This window comes from Amblyomma americanum, chromosome 6 (assembly GCF_052857255.1).
Source record: "Amblyomma americanum isolate KBUSLIRL-KWMA chromosome 6, ASM5285725v1, whole genome shotgun sequence".
NCBI lineage: Eukaryota > Metazoa > Arthropoda > Arachnida > Ixodida > Ixodidae > Amblyomma > Amblyomma americanum.
The window spans coordinates 8529553-8555156 of NC_135502.1; the positions used below are offsets into that span (position 1 = coordinate 8529553).

General features: G+C 46.5%; 1 protein-coding gene across 2 annotated transcripts in view; it reads left to right on the plus strand.

Moving 5' to 3' along the window:
• Positions 1–25604, plus strand: part of LOC144136253 (cytochrome P450 3A24-like) — a 39773-nt gene that overhangs the window by 13852 nt on the left and 317 nt on the right. Inside the window, exons 7-15 of one of the 2 annotated variants that reach the window (XM_077668452.1) lie at positions 534–679; positions 5249–5364; positions 5448–5589; positions 9561–9721; positions 11429–11520; positions 13640–13783; positions 13892–14054; positions 15058–15174; positions 18570–18826. In XM_077668452.1, coding sequence (XP_077524578.1) covers positions 534–679; positions 5249–5364; positions 5448–5589; positions 9561–9721; positions 11429–11520; positions 13640–13783; positions 13892–14054; positions 15058–15135 — 1042 coding nt within the window. In that variant the 3' untranslated portion in view covers positions 15136–15174; positions 18570–18826. Of the gene's footprint in view, positions 1–533; positions 680–5248; positions 5365–5447; positions 5590–9560; positions 9722–11428; positions 11521–13639; positions 13784–13891; positions 14055–15057; positions 15175–18569; positions 18827–25604 lie in introns of those variants that run through there. The other variant, XM_077668451.1, reaches the window with a different exon arrangement.

The window sequence follows — 25604 nt, forward strand, 5'->3', positions numbered from 1 at the left end:
TTTGACGCCCTAAGCAGAGAGTGTTACTTAATAGTATAGTACTGTCACTCTCTGCCTCTCTCTCAGGAAACAAATTGAGAGTTTTTGATTGCCCTTACTTTTGTAATCAATACGGCAGCAGCACGATATGTTTGTAAGGACGGGAACTTGTCCAACGACTGCATCTTTGGTGCCATGTGCCTGCCCCGCAGTTAACGTCTCATTTCCGAATGGCGCCGGCGTTGATGACGCGAAACAATGCGAGCTGCTTGAGTGGGCTTGGTTGTCTCGTGCACTTAGCGGTGCATAGCGCTTCATCTCGATGGCTAAACATTTATTGTCCGTAACCTAGTATCAGGTCTTATCAGAACCATGAAATTAACAAATATGCCGTTGATGAAAGAGTCCTGAGAAAATTTGTCGGAAGAAATCTGCTAAGCAATCCGTCAAATCATGCGCCGATTAGAGACTATGATTTGTTCACATAAGTTCAAGAGTACCGCAATCGGACTTGGAATTTAATGCGCCACTCGTCTGTAACCTTCACACTGCAGGTTTATCGGCGACTACGCCCTGGACCTTGTTGCAAGGTGCGCCTTCGCCACAAAACTGGACTCTCACTTGGACAAGACCAGCGAGTTCGTAATTCGATCGAGGCAGGCCCCATCCGGACGCCTGACACCTCGGCAATTAGTGTATTGTGAGTTCCATCTTTGCTTAGCACAGATTTCGCCGCTGTGAACCATTGCTTGGCTGCTTTCTCACCTGTGAGACTAAAGATAGCACTTCACTACCTGCGCCTTGAGCCTGCAATTCCGGTATGCTGCATCTTCGAGGAAAGGCTTGTGTGCCAATACTGCTCACCTTCTTATATTATGCGTCCCCTACGAAAACATCCTTCCTAGCATCATATGAACAGAGAGCGTCTATCTCCTCGATTGAAATGGAAAAGCGTGGTTCCTTGCATTATATAAGCAAACGCACGAAATTATTTTGGCAAACGAAATAGAGCAAAGGAAATTACCACTACTAGAGATATAACTTAAAAAATCAGTATAATTGCTGGAAATTAGCAAGACAATTAGGACCTACGCCACTGTGTAAAAATGACGCAGAAGTGGGAGCTGCATTTGCTCATGAATTAGTTTACCGATGTATCTGATAATGATAGCTAGCATTATGAGGGTTATTTTACAGCGGTAAATTTGGACATACTGCTGCCAACAAACTTAACGCGAGGTGATGTTTTTGCAAGCAAGTTGGTGCATTACTGGAATTGGTTTTAAGCGCAAAAAGACAGCACAGAAAGGCACAAACTTCACAGGACAGAGGGTTAACTAACATTTCAGATGCTTATTTGCAGACCACATGCTTTTATATAGCAGCTGCTCTTATGAACAAAATCAAAAGAAAAGAAATCACACATGGACATATGAAATCAGCTTAGATCCAATCCTCCCACGAGTCGAATTGCATCACTGCAGTTCTACTACTGCTGCGCAAGATATTTGAATTCTTTTTTTTTTTGAGAGAGAGAGCTAAGTTGAGAAATTGTTGGCACACGTTTCAACACGTTCCGTTTTTCAATTTCGTCAAGTTCATTTATTCATCTTCCTAGTGGCTTCTTGCACCTGTGCAACACTGCTGTGTCCCCAAGGGCAGGAGTGCGATTGCTGCATATTCGAATGTGATCAGCCATTTTGCTGCCCGATTTGTTTTCAACGTCTTTTGTGTGCTCCCTTAGGCTCTCATTAAGGCGCCTCCCAGTCTGGCAAATATACTGCTTACGGCAGGCCAGCGGTATGGAAAATACGACGATCTTTGGGCATCCCACGAAGCGCTGTTGGTGACTACGAAGCGACAGTCGTGTCTTCCGTATTTGCTCTCTACGTATTCTGGAGAGTTTTTCTGGCATGGAAAAAAACACTCTTACACCAGCCCTCGCACCGATCTTATTAATACGGTGCGAAATCCCATGAAGGCACGGGATAACCGCCACTTTAGTTCGGTCCATTTGATCGGTCCTGCTAGCTGGTTTGTTCAGAAGGTTTTCGGCGGCAGATGCCGAGCGGTATGGGAGCAAGGGCTTGTTGCCTCTGGGCTCGAAGGCCCGACAGACGTGTCTAATGAAAAAAATGAAATTTTAGATCTAAAAACCTGGAAATTAGGTTTTGGAAATTGGTTTTTGGGAAATGGAAATGGCGCAGTATCCGTCTCACATCTTGGCGAACACCTGAACCGCGCCGTAAGGGAAGCGATAAAGGAGGAAGTGAAAGAACAAAGAGGTGCCGTATAGTGGAGGGCTCCGGAAAAATTTCGACCACCTGCGGATCTTCAACGTGCACTGACATCGCACTACACACGAGCGCCTTTGCGGTTCGCCTCCATGGAAACGCTGCCGCCGCTGTCGGGTTAAGAACTCGGGTACTCCGGATCAGTAGCCGATCGCCCTAACCAGTGAGCTGATAAAATTGTCTTCCAGTAACTCGTGCGTCGGCTGTAATGGTGATAAACACTCTGAAAACGTAGTTGGATGCTTGCTCACACTAGCAGAATAACACGCCTTGTCACAGTGAACAAAAACAATAAAATCGTCAACAAATCTGAAAGCTTTTAAAACGTCGGTGTCGGCAAAGTGGTCATGCGGCATTTTGTCACGTGTTGATAAAAAAGGTGTCACTTAGACATGGGGCTAGGCAAGAGCCAATGTACATTCCTTGCTTTTGAATGATTGTCACATCATTACATTGAGCATACCTCAACCTCAGGCAGGTTGCTCGTAGTTTTATGAAGTTATCCACCGATAAGCCAGACTTATTTTGGAAGACTATAGCATCATGCCTGTCAATACAATCACGGACACTCATTAGAAGACATCCGTGGGGCATGAAATAATATAGGTTCTTAATATCTACTGAGATGGCTAGCATGTGTTCATTGCTATTGCGATTTAGAAAGTCTCATTTCATCCGAACTTTTTACCCCAAAAAAATCGTCAATCTTGAAACCCTTAAATTTACCTTTAGGAACCTAGCTACCGCGTTCTGCTAGGAACCCAGTTCCGAAACAATCACTTTGAATTGTCAGGCATGCTTGTGCGTCATCGCGCTAAAGAATATTTTCAAGGATAACTTTTCTGCCTTGTTAACGGAGTGGAGTAGCCCATCCACTTTTAACTCCTCAGTAAACTTTGCTTTTGTCTTAACTCTCTGCAACGAGAGTTCTTTGCATTTTAGAAAATTTTCGAAATCGATTCAGAAGCTTCCTTCATCAGCTGGTTCAATGTTCATGGCATTATCTTATAGGTAATGAACTGTCTTTTCAACAGGTAGGACCTTAGTTGACAACCTGTGTCATGGGAGGAAATTAACGCCTTCGGAAACACACCTTTAGGCTTCAGCCCCTGAACGTCGAGAGACTTGCCTTACCGTCTCCAAGAGTTATCCGGGGGTTTTTGCGGTTCTGAGGCGAGCTTTTGTCCAAGGCTGAGTACCAGCTGGGTCTCTTTAGGAAATGAGAAGGTTCCCTACGTGTGGACGCGGTTCCCACGTCAGGCGGTTTCTTAAGAAACACATAACCGAAGAAGAGGAAGCGCTCATTGCCACTTTTTGTATATTGGCCAGACTTGGAGTTGTCTTAATAAGAGCCTTAGTGAGCACGCAGAATACGTTGAAAATAAATCGGGCAGCAAAATGTTTGATCACAATCGAACATGCAGCAATTCCGCTGCCGCGCTTGGAAACACAGCCATGTTGCGCAGGTGCAAGACGTAACTATACGAAGGGGAATATTTGAAGCTGATGAGATTGAAAAATCTGGTAGCAAGTGTGTCAGCAATCCCTTAATTTTGCTCTAAAAGATTCAAATATCTTGCGCAGCAATAGAACTAGAATTATGCAATTCATATCATTGGATGATTATCCAAGTTGATTTAAAATGTCCATGTGTGATTTGTTCTTTCGTTCTGTTGATAAGAACAGCTGCTGTATAAAAGAAAGCAGTCTGTCAATAAGAATCCGAGTTGTTAGCGCTCTGTCCTGTCAACTTCTTTCCTTGCTGTGCTTTCCTTCTGCGGTTAAGACCAATTCCTAACTCAACGTGATTGGTTCAGCGTGCAGCTTGGCCAGACGGCAACCCAGAGACCGCTGGCCGCTGGGTCCGAGATCATGCTGCTCGTTATGTTTGCGGCAACTGAGAACGAGCAACCGGCGATGAAGTGTGCCGTGCAGACCGCAGCGCCCTAACTCGCCGCCTGCAGAGTAGGGCAAGCATTTTTTGAGCGGGAATGACCTAGAATTCGGGACATGCGGTACTAGTTTGCTTGGCTGCCACCACGAGCCGCACGCCGCATGGCTTTGAACATTCAAAAATAGCGTGTTGACATCATCGGGGACTTAAGAAAGAAATAATTATCGAGTGACTGCAGCACAGATTGTGATAGGCAGCTAAGGCTTAGTGGCACTGGCTGGGCGCTGTCCCGAATTCCTGCTAATGCCCGTAGTGCATTTCTACGCCACCCTCCTGCTCCTATATGGACATGAGCTTTCGCGCTCTGTCTATGCCCTACGTGGCGGCGTGCTAATGGGACAAGTCGAGGGTTCTTAGGCAAGCAATATATGAGCCAAACGTGCGCCTCTATTCTTTCAGGGTGTAGTTTTATGTTATAGCGACGCAAGCGGCTGACGGCAGCTGTTTTAGGCGTGAAGGGGAAAAATTGCACCGTAGCCTGGGCTCTGTACATACGTTGCCATAGCAGCTGTCCTGCTATTTTTGATTGCCTTCGGCGCACAGTGTGCACACGTGTGACTGGGACATTTTGTCGAATTTCTTTCGCCGCCGCCGCCGCGAATAGACGCGGTCTGCTGTTTATCACGCCAGCACGATATGAGCAAGCCAGTCTCCTACAGTTCGCACTGCTTCAGGTTTTGGCGAAATGGCCCCTTCACGAGTGCCCACGCTCCGCGATAAGCGACCACTGACGCAACAGCAGACAGAACGAACAGAGGCAGCCGCTGCTGCGAGCCGCCGCAAGCACAGCGAGCAGCATGCTGTCAGACCCAGCTGCGAAAAGCTCCCTGACGCTGGAGTCAGTCGAAATTGCAAGCTGGAGCAGTCGTGCTAAGTATGCGGCAGCTGCAGGGAATTAGCGCTCGTAAGCGGCACTGAATAACTTGACATTCTAAAGCGATAACCTCTCGTTTGGTTTGCTGATGAAAGAAAGCTTGGGTGCCTGGGCAACATTTGACCTGCTGTTTTTTCCCACTTACAGTTCTATTTCCTGCGTTAGCAAGAGCCACTGGCCTTCTTCCATTGAAACCTAGCGTACTGCAGTATTTCAGAACCATATGCCAGAACATAATAAACAACAAACTGGACAACCAGCCGGTAAGAATTCGTCGGCGGACTTGTTCTACTTGCTTTTGTCTACCTGCCTTACGCGTTATTTTCTGCTATTTTTTGTTTCATAGCGTGATGCAAATTTTTTCCATCTGTTATTGAGTGGAAAGGAAGGACATGCAGATGCGCCAGAAAGTTTCTTTACAAGAGACCATCAGCTTTTTAACCTTGGTTTGCATATGAAGGAGGATGCACCGTCACCAACCAATCAACGTAAGGCACCTTTTCTTTGTGTGTTTATTACTGTACTATATAACCATTTTCTGAGGCCCTGTCAAAAAGAGAAGTCAGGAGTGTACCTAATATGGTGTTATACTGTCTGGCGATAGCTAGGAAATTAAACCTGTTGATTCTTGAGCATGGAGTAAGAAGTCACGTCTATAGCGATCGTAAAGTAGTTCGTACATAAATTGTTCCAAACTTAAAATCAACATCGAAAGGTATTTATTAAGGTGAGGAGGAGGAGAAAGAAGAAAAGCAGGGAGGTAAATCGGAAGAGTAGAGAGAAAATCAACATTTAATTGTAAAAAGAAGACAGGATGCGGATGCGGATTGTGGGTGGGGCCCTCAGTCCAAGACTAGAGTGGCTTCCGCCGACCCTTTGGCGATGGCGACTAGCGCCTCCTGGTCTTCCAGGGTGCCGCTGGCCAGCGTCACCTCCCACTTCTCCAGAGCCGCATTGTGCGGCTTTAAGTGGTGCGGTTTATCTGAGCATGTCCATGTAATGTGCGTGAATGTGGGAATTTCGCCACAGCAAGGACATTTATCTGCGTAGAATGTTGGGTGAATGCGGTGTATGTGGTGAATATTGGAAAAAGTAAGTGTTTGGATGCGTCTAAAGTGGTAGGAGTCCTCCGGGGAAAGTTTCTTATGTGGCGGGAGATAGAGACGCCTATTCAGGCGGACGGTATCAAGGCGGGATGAAAAATGGGTTGAGAGGGGGTGGAGAGTACAGTCAGTGTGCCCCGCTCGGTTGGTGTAATCTCGAGCTAAGACATCTTCCCTAATATTGCCATCCAGACCTGCATGTCCTCAGACCCAGGCGATGACGTGATCATACTGGAGATGGCCGCCCAGTACGCGGAGAGCCGTGCGCGGGACACATACACTCGTATAGGCTCTACAGAAGGCTTGGAAGTCTGTAAAAATGTGAGTGCCGTGGTGTGGCGTGTCGCTCATTTTGATGGCGACGGCTATTACAATGGCTTCAGCGGCCGCCGGATCCTGTGCCATGAAGGACGCCCCAAGAAAAAGGGTGTTGGCGTGATTGACAGCAGCGCAAGCATATCTGTGGGGCAGTGCATAGCAAGCCACATCCACATACATAGCCGAGGTGTCTTGGCCGTATTGCCTACGGAGGCTGCGAAGACGGGCCTGACGACGCGGGGCCTGTGACTCGTGGTTCATATGGCGAGGGATGGGGTTCATGTAAAGGCGTGAGCGGACAGCATTTGGAAGAACTCCGGTCAGGGCCATGGTCCTCCATGGTGGCTAGCGTGTCACCTATCCTTGAAAGGATGGCCCTACCCGCTGAGGTGGGGAGGAGATGAGTCTGTTGGGAGTCAGAACAGCCTCCTGGATTTCCGCAAACATGTGGTGAATCCCAATTGCAAGCAGTCTAGTGGTGGATGTACACATGGGAAGGCCCAGAGCTGTTTTAAAGAGTGTACGGATAAGGATATTGATCCTACTCTCGGCGGTGCGATCAATATTGTGGTATGGGAGACCATACTGGATTCGACTCATGGCCAGGGCCGTGACGAGGCGGATGGTGTCATCCTCGCGCATGCCCTTGCGATGCCCAGCGATGCGTCGTACCATACGTGGGATATTGAGCACAGATTCACATAGAGTGGCCATGGCGTGGGTGGGCTTGCCGTCATGCTGGACCCTGAGACCAAGCACTAGGATGAGTGATTTTTCTTCTATAGGGTGGTTGTGAATTTTGAGCATGATTGGGCCGGGGGAACGATAGCGGGGACCATGAATACGGATGATTTCCGAGTTGTTCGTTGCACACTGCATACCGCTGGTCTGAACAAAATGCTCGACCACACCGGGGCGGAAACGTGGAGGCTAATGAAAAGGGTTCAGCTCAAGTTAAGGACAACGCAGCGAGCTGTGGAAAGAAAAATGATCGGTGTAACGTTAAGAGACCGGAAGCGGGCAAAGCGGGTGAGGGAGCAAACGCGAGTTAATGACACCCTAGTCGAAATCAAGAGGAAGAAATGGGCCTAGTCAGGGCATGTGATGCGAAGGCAAGGTAACCGCTGGTCCTTAAGGGTAACGGATTGGATTTCAAGAGAAGGCAAGCGTAGCAGGGGCCGGCAGAAGGCTAGGTGGGCGGATGAGATTAAGAATTTCGCAGGCATACGGTGGGCGCAGCTGGCAAAGGACAGGGTTAATGGAGAGACATGGAAGAGGCCTTTGCCCTGCAGTGGGTGTAGTCAGGCTGATGATGCTGATGAAGAAGAAAGATGGAGCGCGTGATGCAGGTACTCTCAGATACTGATCGAATTTATCAATATCTGTTTAGAAAACCTACATAGCAGCTGTATCTTACAGGTACTAACCTATAGAAACGTGGAGGCTAACGAAAAGGGTTCAGCTTAAATTGAGGACAATGTAGCGAGCTATGCAAGTTAAAAAAAATGACTGGCGCAAAGTTAAAAAGCAGGAAGAAAGGAGAGTGGATCAAGGAACGAACGCGGGTTGATGGAAGTGAAGAAGAAGCTATGGGCTTAGTATTTAGCTCGAAATCAAGATAATAGATGTTCATTAAGGGCAACGGACTGGGCAGCAAGAGAAGGCAAGCTGAGTGGGGGGCGGCAGAAAGATAGGTGGACAGATAAGACTAAGACTTTGCGGGGATAAGGTGGTTGCGGAACGCACAATCATTGTTAACTATAGAGGTTTGGAGAGGCCTTTATCCTGCAGTAGGCGTAGTCAGGCTGATGTTGATGATGACGATGATGAAAAAACACCGTAGAATATGGGACATGCGACTGGGCTGTCTCCGGAATATCTTCGACCGCCAAGGGCCTTTGATTTGCACCGAAAGCCTAGAACACGGGTGTCTTCGCATGTCGCCTCCGTCAAAGTATGATGGCACCGACGAATTCATGCCTCGCATCAGGACGCAGTAGCCAATGAGCCACCGCGGAGGGTAAGCATGAACAGCAAATAGATAAATATATTCTGTGAATTACTGCACGTTAACAGTCACCACCGTTAGTCTGATACGAATGACGATGGCTATTATCTGATATTTGGATACATGTGCCTGGCGGGCGGTTGAGCACTTCTGGTGGCTACACCACGTTGACAGGGTTCCCAGAGAAAAGCAAGAAATGCGGGAATTCGCTCGCACTTTCGCTTTTTATTTTACCCTCAGGTGAAAAACATTACCTGTAAGTATTTCCTCACTGTTGAACAAAATACTTCCCCTAATATTTGCATAGGTTGGTTGCTGTTGGTATGGTGTTATACGTTTTTCTTAAACGCTAACTATACTAATTCTTTTGAAAACCAGTTAGCGCGTGGTAATGACTTCCCTATGTGAAATATACAGGCAGGTAGCGCACTGAGCTTTCGTTCTGCAAATGGCCAGGCCACGCCAAACTGTCCCAGAATGCGTTTGATTGCTTGCAATGGTATAGTTAAACTTGTTATGTCTGCTTGATTAGACGATTACATCAATACAAGCCCATAAATTGGAAGTGCTATCTATTACGCATAAAATAAAATCACCGCGGTATGCAGTCAGCGGTGGCTGCAAAGGTCCGAGGAATCAATTTTTTTTTAGGTGCATTACGGAGCATGCAACTAACGATGCACTTAAATAGCCCCTTTTCTGTAGAAACGTCGGGCGTGACGGTGTCAACATTGTGATAATTGATTTACATACACTGACTGCTATCATGTGGGCTGTTAAGTCCCCTGAAAAATTTTTTTGAACGTGAATTTTTATTTCGAACAGCATTGCCCCATGGTTCTACATTGTACAGCAAATGAGATGACTTATCTCAACATGCAGGCGCACAATGCTCAATGCGATGCAACCTCGGAAGATGCGAGAGCGGTCCCTGGCTGCTCAGAAATCATTCTTGCTCCAATTTTTTCGTTCAGGGGTTAAAGTCACATTGTTGTCCGCATAATGTTAATAATACTAACTTCTCTTGCAGAGTTGACTGAAGACCAAGCCATGGCGCAGTGCCTGCTGTTCTTCATCGCAGGCCAGGAAACTACAGCAAGAGCTATCGCGTACACTTTGTATCTGCTGGCCATCCATCCCGACATACAAGAAAAGCTAAGGAAGGAAGTGGACGAATGCTTTGCGAGCCACGTCTGTATTGCTACAGTTCTCGATTGCGTTGGTTGTTTTGCGCATTCTTACTCTCGAACCCACAGCGTGTACCCAACAGGCGTAGTAACCAAATGCATGCAACCATTTATGGGGTGTAGTGAAATAAGAATAATGTCGCTTGTCAGATTATGCTGCCTCGTGTTTTGGTGAACAGCAGTGAGCTCCAGCAATCGCTGCATATAGCATCGACTGTACAACCTCGAGAAACTCAGGAAGTCGACGGAGAATAATGCTGCAAGATGGACCTGCGATATTCGAGGTCATTTTTCCTGTGTAAACGAAACCAAAGAAAGAAAAAAAACGATAAATGGAAATAAAGGAGAAGAATGGCTCTTGAAATGAAGAAAAACGTGGGAATTTTTTTCGAAATATTATTATTTTGCAGGCGCAAAGTAACTGAGAAATTTAGAAGAGATAAAAAAAAAACACCACCGTGGGGAACTATGCCCACGAGCGCCGCATGTCTACAGGGTTGGTCAAAAGTTCCCAGGCCGCAGGTTTTGTTGTAAAACATTATAGTAGGGCACTGAACTACTATATGAATGTACTAAGGGTTTTAGAGGCGACGATAGTACTTCTCCTACCCAGTAGAAGCATATTGAGCTTTGGGAGTGTTGTAAATGCCCAGCTAGACGTCTCGAAAGCAGACCATCAGACCATCTGGTCTGAGAACTTTCGACTCACCCTGTACATGAGCCGCCATTTACCAAGAAACCATCCTAGAAAACACACACTCACAAGAACATGGAAAATGCTGAGCAGGCGATCAAAAGGGGGTAGCAGTCTAATTTCACGTCAGTTCGACGATAAACTTGTCTGATGTAAGCAATCAATTTGTAAAAGGGCGATTTTGATGAAAAAAGCAGGCTCACAATGGCGGTCCGTGGAGGCGGCGTCTGCCCTTCATATTACCCTTCCTTCTCTAGGTGGCATTGAATTCTGCTCAAGTGTAGCCAAAATTAGAGAGCATTCAGCGCTGCGCACGCAATTTTAGGGGCGGACGTCCCATTAGACTCGAAGTGACAGATGGAATGTGCACGGAAGCCACCTAGAAAAAGCAGCTGTCCGATAAAGTTGCTCGTCGTCGGTAGAGTTAGATGAAACTTGCTTCACGTATACCTCTGAAGTGTTGGTGAAAAAGTCGTGGACGGTACGCCAGTGCAGATCCACGATGCAGAGGACAAACGAGACGGATGGCATGGCGCATGCGCCTGCTTACAGAGAAACCGTCCAGCACCACGGACCCAGGAACAGCCGGAGCGGTGGCACGGCGGGAGCTTTCTAACATTGCCAAAGCGCTCCCTAGCCAAAGCTAAAGCCCTTCCAAAGTCAGATCAACCGAAGTCAAATCATAGAGCCACCTGTCAGATGCCCCACCAGGTTTTTTCCGATGAAACAGAACTGATCTACTTTTTTCAGCAGAGTCGGCACTCCTGAAAATTGAAAATTGGTTGTTGGGGAAAAGAAATGGCTCAGTATCTGTCTCACATCTCGGCGGACAACTGAACCGCGCCGTAAGGGAAGGGATGAAGGAAGGACTGAGAGAAGAAAGGAAGCAAGAGGTGCCTGTGCATCTTACTCCGTTCAATACACTAGCCGAACTAAGAAGACGTTTGCGCGACAGAAAATATAAAAAGAGAAAATTCTGCTCTGTGTTTCCATTCTTTAATTTTTTTTTCTTTTCAGGGCGATCGGCCCAACCTAGAGGCTGTCACGAAACTCAAGTATCTGCACTGCGTTGTTTCCGAGTCTCTTCGCATGTACCCGCCTGTGCCCAGGTATCGACGCTATGCACATGTGTATCGTGGCCGCGCACACTTGAGTATTTAGTTGAGCAGCCTCACATTGGGAACATATTGTGCGGGTATGCAATAGTACTTCTTAGCTGTTACTCTTAACGTTCAGGATTATTTTAATGATGAGCATGTAATTACGATAGCATCAATTACACCTTGCGAATAATCGTTGGGCTGATTCCTGTGTTTTTGAATGTTGCAATTTTTAACATGTTGGTAAATTTTATTTCAAGTGTAGGGGTGAATTTTGTCTGTTTTTAAAGGTGTAAAAATTCGTTTTTACAGGAATGCGTTATTTGCTGTTATTATGCTCGGAGTTGCATATTTGTAAAAATGATGCAGGAGGCCTTATATGTATGGTGTTTCGGAAATATTACTAATTACTACCCGGAATCTAAAGTTTTGTTTCGGCAACCAGTATGCTTAAAGTTTAGGGATGTGCGAATAGTACTTGCTAAAAACATACTAGTTGAATACGAATAGGGTCTTCCCTACCGAATCGCATACGAATAATTTAGTCAAAAGGCGCACAGTGCGCGAGACGAATAGTGATGGAAGCGAATCGAATTCGAATGAAATATTTTGAAGAATACTCGAGACTTGTGCGCGTATTCGTATAAACCGAATAATCATGCAATACAGCGATGCACTAGCGGTGGCGATGCGGTGGCGATGCGGTGCAGTAGAATAAGTCTTGGAGTTATTGTTGAAAATGTCGAAAGGCTAAGTACTGATTTACACTAGGAGGTACGGATCATTACGCCAGTATATTAATTATATATAACAATGGTGCCACACCTATAGGGGAATTACCATTTACTACTGATGATGATAGCGAAGAAACTAAAGCGGCAGACATCTGCAAATATTAGGGGCGAGAGATAAGCACGAGCGTTAGCCTCCGAGATGGTTCACAAAGTCACGGTTTGCTAAACCTTCCTGAGCGCTAACGATTGGCCCTTTAATGGCGGCCACGTATGAGCATTATGAACGCCGTAATCTGAATGGGCCGCGTCGCTGAGTTGAACGCTCCATTTCGCTCAAATCTTTCGAGGCGGCATGCTGTTCGGCTTCGGAGTGGACCGTGTTTTTGAAACAGGCGTCAAAGAAGTCAACGGTGCATCTTATTCGAACTTTAATTGTGCCAGTTGTTCGAAACCTATTCGATAACTTCATACCATATTCGTTTACAAAAATATGATCATGCACTACATGATTCGTGCAGTGAAAAGAAGAGGAGGATATTCGATCCGTTATTCAAGAAATTTCCAACATTCCCACACCCATATTATAATTTTTTGAAGGAAACATTTTTGTCCACATTGATTCAGGTAGCTACTTCCTTGTGGACTTAGTTCTATTGATGAGGCGTCCCGTAGGTAAGCTTCCTTTTAAGTGAGTGTGCTGGTATCAGCAACCAGAGTGTAGGCTTTATTGAAGGTTAAAAAGTTTACCCCTGCCAATTCAACGTTCACCTTATGAAGGAAACAATTCTTTGTACTTTAGAAAAATTGCGGTTCTACTTTGAATTTTGGCCTCTTACTAGCGAAGAAAACTGGCTGGCGGTTTAGCATTGCGAAGCACGAAATGCTGCGCGAAAGCACGGTTTTGTTGCAGCTGGACACCACCGCCACGTACCTGAAGCGCGATTGTGATGTCGACTGACCCAGGGAGCCAGTTATGCGCCTTTGCTTTCCTTAAAGTCAGCGGAGTCTACAACATTGTAAAAGCCACCGCCAGTAAATTTAGTGAAAGCCTGCGGCCTATTGCTCCAGTGCCGCGTTTCTGCCACAAAGTTGTCAACGCAGCGCACGTTTCTCTGTCACCAACGCAACATACCTTAAAGTGCGATTGATGCGTAATGACCCAGGGAGCCAGTTATGCGCCTTTTCTCACTCTGGCTTCCAAGGTCGTTTCGTTGCAACATCTGCACTGCCACGTGACTACCTGAGAGGCTTCACGTCCACCTGCAGATTTTGCGGGGTAGGAGGCTAATAGTGGTTTCGCACTAAAATAGCGCGAATTCGAATAAAGCCGTGGTTACCTTGCTGGAACATGGTCGCTGTTCTGAGCATGGAACACTTTTTTTTGTTTTTTCCAGACTTGAGCGTACACCGGCGCGTGACTTCGCCCTTGGGGACACCGGCGTGAAGCTGAAGAAGAGCGATTTGGTTGCAATTCCAGTCTACGCTATGCACTACGATCCTCAGTACTTCCCGGAACCTCTGACATTTTACCCTGAACGGTAATACATGTAATGAACGCTGTTTCATTCTCACTGCGCTAAATTATTCGCCTTTTCGGGGTTTGCACGCTCATGTCGACTCGGAAGTGTGACACCAATGCCTTGCAGGTTCAGCGAGAAGAATGCGGCCTCGATCGAGCCGTACGCGTACCTGCCATTCGGTGCCGGGCCGCGCAACTGCGTAGCTTACCGCTTTGCGTTGCAAGCCGTCAAGCTGTGCCTACTCCACGCCATTCGCAACGTCCAGCTCGTGCGCACTGGAAAGACCAAGGTGAGCGCGACCTACCACGAGCAAAATTCATCAGAACTGTAGAAATCTAGCCGTACTTCCAACTTACATACGCGAACCCCTAAAGCTGAAAGTAACGCGGAACAATCAAGAATATTTCACACCTATCTCCGCTCCAAGCAAATGTGGTAACAACCGTAACGGTCTCACCTTCGCGCGATGCGGGGCGACATTTTCGGGTTTGAGTGCGGTTGGTGGCTTGCAGATTACAATCGGGAGCTGCTCTATACACCATGCAAGGCGGGTTTAAAATGTTGGCGAAGGCAGGAATCAAATGCGGTCAAGCGCGACTGCAGCATAGCAAATGGGTGGGGGGGGGGGGGGGGGGGGGGGGGGCAAATAATTCTCCTATAGTGAAATTACTAAACTACGAACTCTAATGTTGTGCACCAATAAAACAAGGATAATTATTAAAATGCGTTGTTTTATAATTGAGGCAGAGTATTTTAACAATGTGATAACTTTTGTAATTTTAGTGCAACTTGCTAATTACGCCACCTGTAGATGCATTTCCCGCGTAATTTTGCAGGCCTTGTTTCAATTTTCGGTCGCAGCGGCGGGAACGTATGAAACAAGTTACGGAGCAGTTTCGTGTCGCTGCCATACCGGTGTTTGTACTGGCGTGCCCGGAGAAGTGTATAAAGTTAGCAGCTGGGTCTCAAAATGTGCCGGTTGCGAAATTTTCATCTAACACGCTAGTTGTTCCTCTGCCATTGCTGTTTAATACGATTAATACCCCGCTGCTGCCGAGTTTTCTTGGTCCGTCGTTTGCTTGTTCTGCGTGCGGCCTGTGCGACGTCCTCCTGCGCCGTAGCAAGGCAAATCTGCCTTGGCTATTGTAGAAATTGAAAATTGGTTGTTTGGGAAAGGAAATGGCCCAGTATCTGTCTCACATCTCGGCGGACACCTGATGTAGCTAAGTCTCTCGAATTGCTCTCGCTCGCAGGTTTTATATTTAGATTACTCTTAATGTGTCTTGTTGCAGGTTCCCTTGGAATTCAAGAATGGTCCCGGCCTTCTCACAGCCAAGGAAATTACAGTGGGAGTCAGGAAACGACCCTAAAGAGGCTGGGTTCTGCGTCCGTTTTCTCCAGCTTACCAGGTGCGCGCCGGAAAATCTGGTGGGTTCTGCTTGGTGAACGGCTTGCTTACCTGAGGGCGTAGTGGCGTATTCTACCACCGCACTGTGGTGCAAACGCTTAGCCTGTATAAATAAAAATAGCGTATATGTTCTGGTTTGGTTTTGTAGGGTTGAACATTGCAAAGTGACCCAGCCTATGAAGGACGCCGTAGCCTAGGTCTCCGGATAATGAAGACTACCTGCGTTTTTTAACGTGCATTCACATCGCACAGTGCAGGCGCCTCAAGCTTACTCCATCGAAATGTCACGTGCGTGGCCAGGATTGAATCCGCGCGTTTTGGGTCAGCAGCCAAGCACCACAACCACTGAGCCACCGCGGCGGCTAGCATACGTTTCCTCTGTACATGAAGTATTACAAAAAAGTATTTCCAGCCTCTTGAGATAAACACGAAGAGGCTTCGCCTATAGCACAGTTTGATGCCAACGCGGACGCCATTTTGGTAGAAGTTTTTTTCTCAAAGCTGTCAATGCAAAAAAGAAACCTTCCGTGATCACGAACTTTCATGCGTTCTAAGCTTATTTGTGTGCTGAAAAACTTATTTCAACCGTTTGCCTCTCAGTGTTAATGTTGCTTCGTAACAGGTTCCGCCACGCGTTTGAGGATCGTATCTCTTCGGTTCTCAGAGGTAGGGATGTAGGTGCCGCCGTAGTAGGGAAACTACGTAATAAAGCTTGCTGCCTATTTTCATTTTACTTCAATATATAGTTTATTTTCAACATACGCAATTTTAATGGGTGCCCCAGCAAGAAAACTGTAAGAAGTGTTTGACGAGGCCGGGACATCCTGGGTCATTAAAACATTAAGTTGGGCTAGTTGGTAACGGCTTAAAGGAATCATATTCTTAGCGGTAAGAAACAGACACAACACCAAGCTGTGTGTGTGTAGCTTGGTGTTGTGTCTGTTTCTTACCGCTAAGAATATGATTCCTTTAATCCTGGGTCATTCCTGGGCCGTTGCTGAGGCGTCGTCAGCAAACGCTACTTTAGCACCGTTGCGCAGGAAATGTGACAGTATGGCTTACATTTGCGCATATGCGAAATATATGGCGTACCAAGATTGGGTCATTGTTACCCGGGTACCACTAAGATTCTGAAAAAGATGGGCTAGCTAGTATAGGCAAGAAAACACATCGTAGCCGCCATTTACATCGCTCCAAGTTCGCATGTTGCCCTATTCTGCTACCTGAAGTAGTTAGTCCTACCGTCACCTGACGTTGACGCAGCGCAGAGATCCGCCTCGCGTGTGACCAGGCTTTTTGAAACCTCTATGCGGGCGAAGGCCGAGACGAAAGTGAGCGCGTCGCTGCCGGAAGGGCAAACTGCGGCTCTCAGCGCGCAAGCGAGCTGCGGTTGTTCCGGAACGATGATTTCCGCTGCGCCGCTTCGAGCTGCGTTCGTGTCACGCAAAGCAGCCGTGCGACACGCTCCCATCGCGCTGACTGCGGCAGTGTCCAAAGACAGCAAGCTCTTCGCACGATACGACCACGCATCGCTTAGCCTGCCGAAGAAGCAAAGCGACGGGACTGGCTAGCGAGTCCTGCGTATTGCGAATGCTGCCAAAGTGACTGCGTTGCGTCGAACCGTTGCATTGCGTGAATGTCTCTATCGCTGGTCAAACAAGCATAAGAAGCTCTCCATCGATTCCGAGCTGAACTGTCATGCAGAAAAGTCATCCACCGAGTAACCAGTTTCCTGCCAAGCATTATTATAGCGTCAAACCTAAAACGCTGCTCATTCCCAGGGGAGGGGTCGCTCAGTGGCGCCACGAGTGCTCCCGTTTTGTATTTATGCATGAGTATGCGAGCGTATTCAGTGTTCTTACTTCATACTGCGTTATGTGCAGTGAGAATACTCCTTCCATGTAGCAGACATACACAGAGGTCCAATGCAAGCAGTGTTACGCATACGTAAAGCTGCTCCGCAGCGATGGCTGTGTTGTTTTGGTGTTCGACTGCTGATCCTGAAGGCCGGGGGGTTTGATCCAGCCTCCTGCGGCCATATTTCGATGTAGGCGAAATACAAGGAGGCCCACGTGCTGTGCGATTTCAGTGCTTTGCCAGAAAACGACACGTGATCTAAAATAATCCGAGGTTCTCCACTACCGCGTCCCTCGTAGATGGTGTGTCGCTTCGGGACGTAGAACCCCAGAACTGAGCTATACAAAAGTGAAGCTCGCGTCGAAATGTCACGTGCTGGTGAGGGCAGTCGGGAAGTAAGAAGAGAGTTGAAAGCTTACAAAGGAAAGTGTTTTATGGGGCCAACCTGAGCACTCAAAAAGAAGCGAACTGAGTGAACGCGAAAGCAGCAAGCGTGTTTGGTGGTCGTCAAAGATTGTTCTGGCCCTCTATCTCGTCAGCGCCTAATTTAACTGCTGCCAGCGAACCTTGGAGGCAAGGCGCCTTCTCGAACATCCCTCGGACAACCTCGAACATCGTAGAAGCAGTGGCGCGCGGCTAAAATCATTCCAGAGGAATCTGGTCGCCTCTGCCGTGATAAACAAAGCATGAGAAACGCGCAGACGCCCTCGCACAATTAAAAAATCAACTTTACAAAGGTTCGCGGCAATGCTTCCTTTCTTTCATGTGGCGCTCTGTGATTATCGCCGCATTTTACTTAAGGTGACTTGCACTGGTAATGTAAGAGCCAATTATTAATGTGTGCGTGATTTATTCTACAAACTGGCATATCCTGTGCGTAGGTTTCCAACTTTGGAAGAACAGCTCGAGGTATAAATAGCTTGCACATGATGTCACAGGTGGACCACGTACGACTTTCGCAGTGCACATCAGACCAGGGGCACTAAGCGGATTAGTTAACCACGGATGCTTTCACAATTGTCAAGCTCCACTAACATGGTGGCTGCTGTGACGTCATTGCAAGCTATAAATAGCTATGTGGAGCAGTCGACCACCGTGGTATTTGTGCAGTATAAACGATATTCTGAAGCACAAGTGATGTAGCGAACCTGAGTATGAGACGGCGCGGAGATGTTTCCGCTTCACTAGCCAATGCTACCACACAGTGCGTGTGAGCAATAGTATCCGGCATGACTTTCACTTAAACGCTTTGCGATATTCTTTCCAACGGAGCTACGTGCATTAGTAAAAGCTACTCACTTTGGTTCCTGGTTCATTCGTTATGACGCTCCTGTCAGTAAGTAAATCCTTAAGCACATTTAGATTGGGGCTACAGTCAATTAGCTATACATAAATATATGAATATAAACGTGCATTATAAGTAGTCATGTAATAAAAAAGCTTTTGATAAAATATTTTAACGTCCCCCCCCCCCCCTCCCCCCCCCCTCCCTGCACGATTGCGATTTCCACCGCATTGTGCTCGTGTGTGTGAATACAGGAAATATATGGGAACGTCACTTTGGCAGCTTCCGAAAAGTGAAGATTGACACGGTGGTACCTCCCGGCTGCACTAAAACAAATGCTTCGACAAACATACGATGCTCCCAGACTCCGCACCCGAACCGACATGGGAGGAGATGGTGGCAGGCGATGATCCTGCCGCCCAGGCCTACCTAGCGGACAGAGCAGAGTGGCTCCAGAGGGGCCCACCCATTGAGGATCTATATATAATCAAGAATAAACTTTTTCTCCCTCTCCCTTTTATTGCCTGCACCGTGTCTGTTTTCGCTTCCATCCAGCTTCCTTCCGTTTGTGAAAGGGCGGAGATGCCAAGCGTTGTGCAAGAGGCGTTGAGGCGTGGTCAGCGGTGCGCGTCAGTACCAGCGCTCAGAGCTGCGCTGCGACAGCGCACGCGGCGGCTGCATTGAAGGCGAGGTCGTCACAGGTCGGGCCTTGCCGGGACCGTGACGGAGACAATGGGGCCGGGAGTTGCAGTGGCGGTGCAGTGAAAGTCAGGTATCGATAGCGATGGTGTCACGATCGGACTTCTCGGCTCGATACCTCACGCGCGATCATCTCTTGGCCTGAGCAGCTACGTCGCTTGTTAACCGCGGCTGAACGTGCGCAATGTTCTTATGATGGGCATTTAGATATAAAACAGACGTTAATGAGCTTAACGCATCCCGTTTCAGTCTACCTGAAAGTGGTGACCGTTAACGGCCATGCTTGCTGTGGGTACCGCTCACTGCCATATAAGCCACGACTGCAGCTGAATGCTTGCAGCCTTTGTCATTCTTGTGGGAGTATTGCTAGTTGCGTCTCCAGTGAAAGAAGAGTACATCTTTGTGGAAAGCGCGATAATGATGATCCTTTGTTGCTGGTTTCATCTTGGCTAATTGTCTAATGAACAAGATGATGTCAGTGGTCGTTATGCAACTTCGTTTTAAGGTGATTTTTGCGCAGTGTTTTATTCACATGATGAAACTGACGAAAAGTTTTGTGCCAAAATTCTTGACTCAGAGGTAATCGTGTAGTTAAGAGGACCTTAAAAGGACGCTGGTTATCACGTGAGGGCTGCCGCTACTTTACTTGAGTACATAATCCAAGTGCTTCAGTGATGTATCGCATTTTCTGCGGCTGGTGCAGCAACGGCAACGGATACGAACCGCGGACAAATGGATGCATATTTATTTATAGGTTCCATTAGCTCTGTAATCTTGCGCTTCAGCTGGTCCTTGCAGTAAAGAAGTTTTCAAGACTTTGAAGAGTATTCAAGCTTCAACCTTCATCTTTCATACAATAAGTCTGCAACAATGGTAAGAGAAGAAAATAAATGACGCTCACTTCCGCACTTGGAACTTGAATTTCAGTCCTGAATTTTATAAAAATCCACTAACACTCAATATGAAGTGCTGAGGCAGATGCCGTCTGCATTTATTCCGCATGTAGATAAGACATACATAAAAGGAAGAGGTAAAACATCTTTTAGTAGCTCTTGCTACTTTAATTGAGTCTTGTATTCACGCTTATGTTCCTCCGAGGCCGCGGAGAAGCACGAAAAGGCTGTCTTCATGCGGCTTTGTCCCTGTAGCGTACTGAACATTTTACATTGCGATGTTGTTTTTACAACTCAAAGGGAACAAGAGAAATCGTATTCGTCGAGGAACCAATGACAAGTCCTCTTCTTCAAATGTTTGAAGCATCCTGAAGCTCCCCTTCCCTGTTCACTTTGTGTTGTCAAGAAATCCATCTACCTGCCCTTTATTTGCTACGATGTTTTTTAGATGATAAGGCAAGGGAATAGAGGGACTCGTTATGATATACATGACGGAAGACAACAGTCACCGAAACAAAGAAGCATAGGGGATGTTTTTGTTTTGAGCTGTTCATCAGTTGGAGATTAATAGGGTAATTATTTAAAGATTATTGATTGGAATGGAGAAGAAAAAAACATTCCCTATGCTTCTTTGTTGCGGCGACTGTTGGCTTCCGTCATGTATGATGTTTTTAGTTAAGCTTATTGGGCCCTTAACCCTTTAATGCTCAGTGCTGCGAATTCGCAGCTTAGCGTTTCCATGTCGTGTATTCACTACTAAATCGAGCTTATATACAAAGTTTAATCGTAACATGTTCTCAGTAGCCGGCGTTTTTTGCCCAAAATGTTTGGCTTCGCTGTAAACAAGCTGCGTGATGAAAAAGCATGGGTCAATGTGCGACTTCAAGCTAGCGTCAAACTCTTCATCACTCATTTTCTCATAATGTTTGCGGGAGAAACAGCGATGCGCTTGTTGGATAAAATCTTGTCTACTGTCTCTGCCTTCGAGTTGATTGAAGGCATTTTAGTTGGTCCTTTTTATAACTCGCATTAGCTGCTCAAAATGGACCAAATGCTAATTTTTGATGAAAAGTAACATGCCCATTTCTAAAATTTTAAAACGCTAGCAAAATTTTGATATTGGCTGTTGAATGTGGGTGCATAAGCTAAAGTAATTTGGATGTAAATTTAGTATTCTCATTTCTTCATTATTTCGGCATTAAAAAGTGTTCTACAAGCTTGAGAAGTAATAGCACTGAGTAACAATTTCTTGGTGGCTGATTCCTGTCAGCTAGGTCGCCAAGTGACCTACATCACTGATTGTCTCAGAAATGCTTGCGCAACCGCAGATCAGGCTACGCAAGCTAGGTGTGGACTTTGAAAAACCATGTGCAATTTGGATATTTTCGCTGACCGATCAACCGGGTACTTTTAAGCATTTGCGATACGTTATGCTTGTTGAATATTCATCTCATTCAATGAATATTTTTGAGAAACATTGAGCAAATTGTCGAATGATTACAGCGCGCTTAGTGTGTCGGTTTGAGCTGATTAGGAGATCTTGGTCCACAGTTAGTGCGGAGGGCCTTCGCTGAGAGTCAGCCTTTTCTGCAATTAATTTTATCAGATCCATGAATTCGAAAGTGAGAGCAAGTGGCTGTTAACGGCTGCTAAGCTTTTCAACCATTAAGTGTTAAGCTCCACACATACACAGGGACAGTTAATTCCTTTTTTTTTGGCTAAGATCGTGCCATTAGCTGCGCACAAAAGAAATAAACAATATTCTTTCTGTGTTTTACATGAATATTTGTTATATGTGGCGTATCTTTTTTTTACAAGAAAACTTAATCGCTGTGCTTCTTAATGGCGTTTTGATTATGAAAAAAAAAATGTGCCTCAGAGGACAGAAACATGAACATTGATAATTTGAGAGTTCCTCAGGCGTAGTTTAACCGTTAAGGTACCACCAGTGTGCCCACTGAAGTTTATTCCTACTACTACGTCGACTCTGTCTGACGCGTAGTGATATACAGACCTTAACAACGTAGCCCTGAGACCCGGTCGTCCCTAAATCAGTTTTCCGGACACATATCTTCTTTCATCACGAGATTCCTAATCATATTTATGCGCATGATGATACTTATTTGTGCTTTTGTTCCTGCGGCCTCTTCTGTAATACTTCCCGGGCACGCAATGGAAGTACGCTCATTCCACACGTGTGGCAACCTGAAGGATGCCACAGCCGAGACGACGGAGGTAGCCAAAAAAGGCTGAGTTCAAAACACCTGCGCCAAATCTCGCGTGTTGTTTTGGTAGCCTGAAGGATCTTCTGGAATGAAGGCGTGCGTGTCGAAATAGGAGTTTGAAGTATGCGCCTCTACTCGGAGAGGGGATTTCCCTAGGCTGGCACCACGCGCCGGGCTGGGAAAACACCTTGTAGAAGGAGGGAAGTGGGCCGCATAGAGGAGGGGCGACACCCTCTCCCCCGTCTGCAGGGAGGGTGGCCGCCGAGTCTATTTAAGAGGCTGCGGTCTTCCGGAGGGGACGCCCGGAGCGAAATTCGCATCCGCCCACGCTCACATTGATAGGCACGTGCAAGAAAACGACATGAGATTCGCAGTGAGTGCACCTTGGCGATTGCATTGATGGTGGAAGCGACCAACGCGCAATGCTGTGAAAGCAGCATTAGTAATGGTTTGGTTCATAGGGTTTAAGGTTCATGAGGGATGCCTTAGTGGAAGGCTCCAAATAATTTCGACCACTTGCTGTTGTTTAACGTGCACTGACATCGCACAGTGCACGGGACGCTAACATTTTGCCTCCACTGAAATGCGGCGGCCGCGGCCAGGATCCAACCCGCGTCTTTTGGTAGTGTACTATCGGGTCAACAGCTGAGCACCATAACCACTGAGCCACTGCGGCGGCTAGACCCGCTAAGGATAGCGTTAAAAAAGCGTTAAAACCATATTATTAATCCTACACGTTGAACTCGTCCGCAACAAGCACACTCTGGAGTAATTCTAGGTAGACAGAACGTAGCTTTAATAATACATCGCTTGCACTAATCAGGTATTGGGCTTCAGTTTGGTGGCCGAGGATTGACCCACATGGCCCTGGCACGTATATAAATCGCATCAACAAATAGTGCGTATAGCATCGCTTCGAAAAACAAATGCAGTGCGGTATCAAACGTGCTGTGATCTCTCCCAGCTTGTCAAATATGGCCATGCAAACCTTAAACAATTTTTCATAATTGCGTGCTTTCGTTACCTGGACAATGGAGCTGTGCCGTAGACCCACAAAGATATGTTGAGGTTTATTGCTTATTTGTGAATAGTACTGAAGAGGCACAATTTTATCAGTCGTGTGTATGTAAATCGTTTGTCGCAAGGTATGGGAATTGCTGCACTCCAGCAATGCGGCGCTTTCACTTGCTTATGTGGCGCTGATAGTCTTTTATGGACGGCTATCACGTAGTCTTGTTATTCTTTTTGTTCTGCTAATTACTTGCTTTTTTTGCATGATTTTGTGTGACCGTTTAACACCCCTGCTTCCCTATCCTCATGTAACGGCCCTTATAGGACCTTTAAAAGAAAATTAATGAAGATTAGTAAAATGTCTCTGTCTACTGCGCTTATCATTTTAGTCAAGGTGCTTCGAGAATGAGCATTCGTTTTGTCACTATCTGCTGGTTCGTCCTGCCGGTTTTGTTCGTCCCATCCTCTGGAAAATTTACTTCAGATGTGATTCTCTTTATAAACGTGGTCCACTCGGCTTTATAAACGAGATAAGGTGCGTTGAAAGCGTAATGCAATGTCATTAATAAGTTTTGATTTTTGCACGCTAAAGTATGTGTGAATTATGAGAAATGCCACAGTGAGGAGGTGGCGATAAGATTTCACCGCTAGGGGTTTTGTAGCGGCCATCAAAATCCTAGTACATGGTGAGCTAAACGGGGCCGCCCTCTTGAACAGTGTCTAAAGATTTGAATGGGTCAGCAATAAGATTATGACACATTCAGTTTGATTTTATGGTATTAACGCCTGAAAGCGACTCCAGCTATCAGAGACGCCGTAGTGGAAAGCTCCGGATAATTTAGGCCATCTGGGGTTCTCAACATGCACCGACATCGCACAGAGCACAGGATTCTAGCATTCCGCCTCCATCGTCGCGGGTGGGATCAAACCTGCGGCTTTCGTGCGCTGTACGATGCCAGTGCGTTAAAGAGCATAATAGAGATAGACGGGCTAGTTGGTGACTATTAGTAGAGTGCATCTTGAAACCGCGAAAAAAAAACAAGGGACGAGGAAGAAACCAACAGGACAGAGCGCTCTGTCCTGTTGGTTTCTTCCTGTTGCGCGGTTTCAAGATGCGTTAAAGAGCCCCAGGAGGTCGAAATTATCCGCAGCCCTCCCCGTCGGCGCGAATCATAGCCTGAGTCGCTTTGAGACATTAAACCTATAAGCCCAAAACAAATCAGCCAAAATTCTGTTTGCTGACCCGTTCAAACCTACACACATTTTTCAACAGGGCATCCCTGTTGGGAATCTAATTTGCCAACTCGTGTTTTGCAGCAGAACGCTGTGGCTCTGGGTGACCGCGGCGAGTAATGCAAACTGCGTATTGGAGTCGTCGCTAATATCACTGCGTTCAGAGGGAAACAAGTGCGATGACGGTAGAGACGTATTCCTCTTGAGCGAATCCTTGAAGCGTACATAAAATAAAAAAGTCACTTTTTCAACACACAAAAATAAACAACGTCCACCTTGCTTTTGCGAGGCTTGACATCTGGTATTGCTTATCCGCAGATATTTCTCCGGCATAATATTCTGCATCCCTATAGGTGAAGGTCCGTGCGACTATACGCCGGTGAAGCAAAAAGTCCTCAATGTACCCTTGTTCTCAACCCACACCCGAAAAGTTTTGAGTTCAAGCTTTTGGCGTGGAAACATGTACTGAGCTAAACTTATTTTTCCAGCATCACTACTAAACTGGCGCTTCTTCTATTCTTACACGACATCCTATAGAGTTCTGCGCTTCTCGCAAGAAATCAGGGTTCAGGAAATCAGGAGTTCGTCATGACCCTTCTTTATGAGAGGGTATTGTTGGATGTTCGAGGATTGATAGTTATGTTCTGAAGATTCTTTTGAAAACACCGAAAAACCGGCTATCATTTGATTGCTGAAATGAGTGTACGTGTGTTTGCGGTCTAGACTTGACAAGTTTTCAAACCGCAGAAAATCTGTGTATGACGTGGGAAGGAAGAAAATAACCCACTGAGTCGCACCGCAGAGCGCGTGATGTCCCCAGGCTTACGCAGGCGGTTGCATCAGGTGCGCAGAGGAACGACTGAGTGAGCACGCTTTGCAGGCGCTCATTATTCTCGAGCGGTCACCTGCAACGGAGGCGAACGATGACCGGCACTGTGAAGCCTATTTGCCCGTGGAAGAGGGAAAGGCTTGAAAGGAACTTGTGCAAGCTTCGCCGGAATTGCGACACGCTCGGACATGATTCTTATGTTTGATGCCAATCGGTTTGAGCAACGATGAAAAGAGCTGCGGGATTCGTAGGCTGACAGCCCACAAATCCAGTGTTAAAAAGAAACTCAGCATTGATAAAAGTATGGTGCAAGTTTCTTCATACAATATGAGAGTAAGTTTTCTAAATTTTGTTTATTTTTATGCATAGCTTCGCTGCTCAAATAAAAAGCATACTTGA